The sequence below is a fragment of the Mesitornis unicolor genome, unplaced genomic scaffold, assembly GCF_000695765.1.
Source record: "Mesitornis unicolor isolate BGI_N332 unplaced genomic scaffold, ASM69576v1 scaffold14877, whole genome shotgun sequence".
In the NCBI taxonomy this organism is placed as follows: domain Eukaryota; kingdom Metazoa; phylum Chordata; class Aves; order Mesitornithiformes; family Mesitornithidae; genus Mesitornis; species Mesitornis unicolor.
This window is the reverse complement of record NW_010196055.1, coordinates 153-6,079: the sequence shown is the minus strand read 5'-3', so window position 1 is coordinate 6,079 and position 5,927 is coordinate 153. Positions and strand designations below refer to the sequence as shown.

Below are 5,927 nucleotides of genomic sequence, written 5' to 3'. Positions count from 1 at the left end.
CGAGGGGCTCTGTCCCTGCATCCACTCATGTATCTACAATAAACACAGAAAAATGACTCGCTTTGTACCCAAAAACGAGTCCTTCTTTCTCTCTCTCTGAGCGTTACCATCAGGTAAATGTCCCTCGGTCCCTCACTGGGGATGCCTGGCTCTGGACTCTGTGATGTCCAGCATCTTTGAAGTGAGACTTCATCCACTGGCATCTGGCCCCACTCCTGGATGTGGTTTGATGACCGGCACCGGTAATAATTTGAATTATATATTTTGAATTATATGTATATGTATAGAGAGATATAAATATATATATATATAAGTAATTAATCATAAATGTCTGTGTTTACACGCTTGCTTTTCTGCTAATAATGTTGGAAATTGTAATATACACTTGCTTTACTATTTGTAGTCATACTTACTAAGAGTAAGCTCTAATAAAGATCTTCATGGGAACCAAGCTCCGTGTCCTTGCGTACTCTGGGGTCCTACAACCCCACTGCTGCCACCGTCCCATGCCCGTGGGTTGGGTGGTGACTGTGACCGTGTCACCTACTGGCACCGAGCTGCGTGCACGGGCACGCATTCCCCCCGGCCGCCAAGCGCCGAGGAGGATGTTATCAGATCCTCCCTAATTTGGCCGCTTTTTTATTGACTTTGCCAAATAAAAGCAAACATTTGGGCTCCCCAGCAGCCGTTCCTGGCTTATCTGTTTGTCGCCGCTGGCTCCGCGGGGACAACAGATGTGGCCTTGGTGAAAAGGGCCACAAGTGCCCTCGGAGCATTATATAGGGGGGCTCTATAAGCCCTTGGGGGCTGAGGCTCATCTACGTCTGCTCACCATGAAGATCCTCCTGGTTTTCGCTGCCCTCGTGGCAGCCGCCTGCAGCGAGCAGCTGTTCGTGGGGTGAGTCCTGCCGAAAGCAAGGGGGGTTGTGGAGAGACCCTGGTTGGGGACAGGGACTGGGGTGAGAGGTATCCGGCCCTGTCAGCTCGTCTTTGGGGTCAATGAGAAGGGTGATGCCCCAAAGGAGGGAAATCCGGCGGCTTTTGCTGTGTGGACACTGGGAAAGATGTGGTTTCACCCCAGTTTTGGATGGGGGTTTTGGGGACAGAACTCCCAGGTACTTTGCTAGGTGAAGGACTGACCCAAAATGGGGGAAACCTTATTGCCAGAGAAGGAGGGCATTTCCTGGGGAAACCCAGCCAGGCTGGAGTAGAGGCTGTGTTAAAAAATACCTAAGAAATAGATACAGACAGAACAATAGATTAGATATTTCCTAACATTTTGGGAGCTCTCATGGTCAAAGGGAGGATCGAGACCACCTCGGTCTCTCTGGCCCTTGGTCCTTTTCCCATTGTGGCTGTTCTGAACCTGCATTTTTCACTCCCGACACCAAACCCCCAACATCTGATGCCCTTCCCAACCCACCGAGCCAGTGCAGACCTCCCGCAGCCTCCACCCTGCCTGTGGTGGGGCCACGTCAGCGCTGGAGGCTCAGCTCCTTCCCCCCTTTCTGCAACCCCTCCCACATGTGCTGACGGCTCTGCCTCCCTGCAGGGACCAGGTCCTCCGCATCACGGCCAGGGATGAGGAGCAGATCACTCTGCTCAGGATGCTGGAGGAGCAGGAAGAGCTGCAGGTGAGCTGTGATGGGGCCACGAGCATCCCTCGGTCTAAAACAGGGACCTCTATGTCATACAGGGCCCATTTCTCCTTCCCATTTTCACAGAATCACAGAATATGAGGGGTTAGAAGGGACCTGGAAAGCTCCCCGAGTCCAAACCCTGCCAGAGCAGGATCACCAGAGCAGTCACACAGGAACACCTCAGGGCTTTGGGTGTCTCCACACAAGGAGACTCCACAACCTCTCTGGGCAGCCTGGGCCATGCTCTGCACCCTCACACTCACAAAGTTTGGCCTCATCTTCAGCTTGAACCTCCTGTGCTCCAGCTTGGGACCATTGCCCCTTGTCCTGGCACTGGACATCCCAGAGCAGAGCCTGGCTCCTTCCTCCTGACACTCGCCCTTTCCAAATTGATCCCCAGGAATGAAGGCACCCCTCAGGCTCCTCTGCTCCAAGCTCAAGAGCCCCAGCTCCCTCAGCCGCTCCTCAGCAGGAGATGCTCCACAGTGTTCCCTTGATCATCTTTGTGGCCCTGCTGGACTCTTTCAAGCAGTTCCTGTCCTTCTTGAGCTGAGGGCCCAGCACTGGACACAAGATTGCAGCTGTGGTCATATATATGGATATATTTGGATACATATAATTTATAACGGTGTAAATACCTCAAGCCATCCCATTTCGGATGCAGTAGGAACGCCTCAGCCACGGCAGCATCGCTGTTCCCAGGCTGAGCATTCAGATCTAAAGTGTCATTGCATATTTTTTTGGCTTGAATTACAATATAATTCAGCTCCTACTGCATTTGCCCTGGGTGCTTCCATGTGGAGTGAATCCTAGTGAAAAAATCAAGCAGTAGGAGAGAGATGGGTGGTGGGGAACAGGATCTGCACCACAAACCTGATGGAAGGAGTTAACTCTATCGAATTATAGAGGAAAATGGGCATGCAGCAATGCAGCATCTGCTCAAACCACAAATACTCATCATTCAAAGGGACATTTGTAGCCAAAAACCAACGTGGCTAAACCATGTTTCATTATGTGTCCCAAAACTTGTCCAAAGGCCTTTCAGAACCCTTCAATGAGACCCTTTTCGGTGCCAGGGAGCTCAGCAGATGAGCACCAGCACAGGACAGGGTCGAGCTCTCTCCTTTCCCCCACACCAGGTTGACTTTTGGCGTCACCCCACCAGCCCCCGCCACCCAATCGACCTGCGGGTGCCCTTCGCCAGCCTCCAAGCAGTCAAAATCTTCCTGGAGTCCAACAGCATTTCCTACAGCATCATGATCGAGGATGTGCAGGTAAGGGCTATGGCGGGGAGCAGTTCAGCTCCAAGAGGAGGTCCAAAAAACTTGGAAACCATGAGGATAGGGAAGAAAAACCCATATCCCTGCTTCTTCCAGCCTGTTTGATGGGGTTTTTTTGGGTTTGTTTTTTTTTTAATCCTAAACAGGAATTATTGGATGAGGAAAAGAAAACCATGATGAAGTCCAGGAGGATAGAGAGAAGCACCAACACGTTTGATTTTGCCTCCTACCACACCATAGATGAGGTATTTTGCTCTGCAGAGCGTTCACTTCGTCTTACCGGGGTCATGCTAAGTCTGTGCATCCACACGGTGACGTTCATGGTGGCAGCAAAACGTCCCCAGGACACATCTTCTCCTCCTTGGATGGAGGTTTTAGCTGAGCCAGGAGACCCCACATCCCTCCATGTGCACCATGGCCTCTTCTGGCACCTCCCCACCTCACTAAAAGACATCTTCGACTTCATTTTCGGGGTCAAACTCCGTGCTTGGAGCCCAAGGGGTGGCTGATGGAGGCTGGGAAGGTACTGGGGGGATCTCAGAGGGTTTTTCCCTCCCTACTATTCATTCTGCTTTTGCAAAGCCTTCGTGATGTGCATCTCCCTGGGAAGATCTTCTCCAGGGAAGCTCTGCATGTTTTATCTGGTCCTGCAGACCCTAAAATCCCAAAAGAAAGCCAAGGTGAGCCTCCTAACCCAGCAGCTTCTCCTTCCAGATCTACGGCTGGATGGACACGCTGGTAGACAACCATCCCAGCCTGGTTAGCAAGATCCAGATTGGGCAGAGCTACGAGAACAGGCCCCTGTACGTCCTAAAGGTGGGTACAGGGGGAGCAAACTCACCTTGCCCAGCTCCAGGAGGGCACGGGGCTGAAATCCATCCCCTCTCCGTACAGTTCAGCACCGGGGGATCGAATCGGCCGGCCATCTGGTTGGACACCGGCATCCACTCACGGGAATGGATCACCCAAGCCACCGGCATCTGGACGGCCAACAAGGTAACCGTGTGTCCTGGGACCCAAATTCTCACCCCAGCCCTTTTTTGACACCTCCCTGTGGTGCCGCTCGGTCACATCCCTCATCCCCATGGGGCACCGAGGCAGCACCTGCTCCTCTCCCCATGCAGATCGCTGAGGAGTACGGCCAGGACCCCTCCATCACTGCCATCCTGGACAGCATGGACATCTTCTTCGAGATCGTCACCAACCCTGACGGCTTTGCCTTCACCCACAGCTCCGTACGTGCTGCAGGAGGGACTTATCCCATGGCTGGCCATGGTTTTTGGGTGGGGAGGGATGTCCCCATGTGGGATGGTGAGTGTGTAGAGGTGCTTTCCTCTCATCCTTGGAGATGCTTGGGCTGGGGAGCATCATTTGTCCCCATGGAAAGGGGATTCTCTTCTCCATGGTCTCATTCCTATCTGCTTCTAGAACCGCCTGTGGCGCAAGACGAGGTCCATCAACGCCGGCTCCAGTTGCGTCGGCGTGGACCCCAACCGAAACTGGGACGTCGGCTTTGGAGGTGAGAGCTGGGTCACCAGGTCCCCATATTGGGCATCGCTCGTGCTTCAAAGCATCAAAGCTTCCTCTAGAGGGGAGAAACGTGGGGGCTGGAAGCCCTTCCCCAGGGCAATGTCTCTTCATGGTGCCTCATCCACTGCGTCCCAGGCTCTGGATCCAGCAGCAATCCCTGCTCTGAGACCTATCGTGGCCCCTACCCCCAATCCGAAAAGGAGGTGAAAGCCATCGTGGACTTCATCCTTGGCCATGGGAACGTGAAATCGGTCATCTCCATCCACAGCTACTCCCAGATGCTGCTTCACCCCTATGGCTACAAGACAGCACCCGCACCCGACCACCAGGAACTGGTGAGATGGCCCCAAAAACATAGACATGGGGCTGCAACTGCCAGTTTTGCTGGAAGAGTGGGGTTGGACCATCCCAGGACCCTCCTTGCTCCTCTTGTTAGATGCAACCTGCACATTGAAGCCCATCACCTGGTTCTTGGAGGAGGGCGATTGCAAAATGTACCTCCCATCCATCCAAAATTAAGGATATTTTAGGGAAAAGCAAGAGTAGAGGGAGTGGGAAATGATGCTGGTCTCTAGACTCCACCGTCCCTGGGTTTCTGCTGTCCCAAAGCCTGGATCCACCAGGTCTCACCACTTTTTGGGCCTCTCCCTTGCAGAACGAACTGGCTAAAAAGGCAGTGACCGACTTGGCCGCCGTGTATGGGACAAAATACACCTACGGCAGCATCGTGAACACCATCTGTAAGTGCACCTTCCCCATCCCTCAGTGAGGTGTCCACCCCCAATGCTCAGCATTGAGGGTCACATCTCCCCTTCTTCTCCCCCCAGATTTGGCAGACGGCACCACCATCGACTGGGCCTACGACAACAGGGTGAAATATTCCTTCACCTTCGAGCTGAGGGACACAGGGCGCTACGGCTTCCTCCTGCCCAGCACCCAGATCATCCCCACCGCTACCGAAACCTGGCCGGCGCTGCTGGACATCATGGTCCACGTCCTGGAGCATCCCTACTGACCCCATGGCATCCCCTCATCTCAATAAATAATCCCTGAGACTCCTTATTGTTTAAGGCCAAAAGCTTTGGGTTTTTTTTCATGCTAAACTTCAAAAAAAATATGGCAAAAAAGCATTCCCAGGCCTATGTATTTTTATTCACCCCTCCCCATGGCTTTGGCTTTACGAGTCCCAACTCTTTAGAGCCAACCTGGGAGGGGATGGGTGGGTTTTGGGGCAACCAAACCCAAATTTGTGGGGTTTTTGGGCAGTGTTGCCCCATCATCCCCACTCCAGGGGCTGGGAAGGGGGACACTGGGCACCCTCAGGACCATTACTACCATTTTAGACCATTTGCTATTTTATTTTAGCCACCTGGGATGACCACCACCCGCTCTGACCCGCGTCCTACACCAAATTTCAAACCAATTCCCCCACCTCCAACATGGCCACAGTTTAGATCCCCATTTCACTGAGCCCCCA

General features: G+C 53.1%; 1 protein-coding gene across 1 annotated transcript; it reads left to right on the top strand.

Annotated features, from left to right (window-relative positions):
• The first annotated feature begins 833 nt into the window (after positions 1 to 833).
• Positions 834 to 5,465, top strand: CPA1 (carboxypeptidase A1 (pancreatic)). Its single transcript, XM_010188336.1, has 11 exons — positions 834 to 898; positions 1,553 to 1,634; positions 2,780 to 2,914; positions 3,067 to 3,165; positions 3,635 to 3,736; positions 3,815 to 3,916; positions 4,045 to 4,155; positions 4,349 to 4,439; positions 4,586 to 4,785; positions 5,106 to 5,190; positions 5,278 to 5,465. The coding sequence occupies exons 1-11, from the start codon at positions 834 to 836 to the stop codon at positions 5,463 to 5,465; spliced, it is 1,260 nt and encodes a 419-aa protein (XP_010186638.1).
• The last annotated feature ends 462 nt before the right edge of the window (positions 5,466 to 5,927 follow it).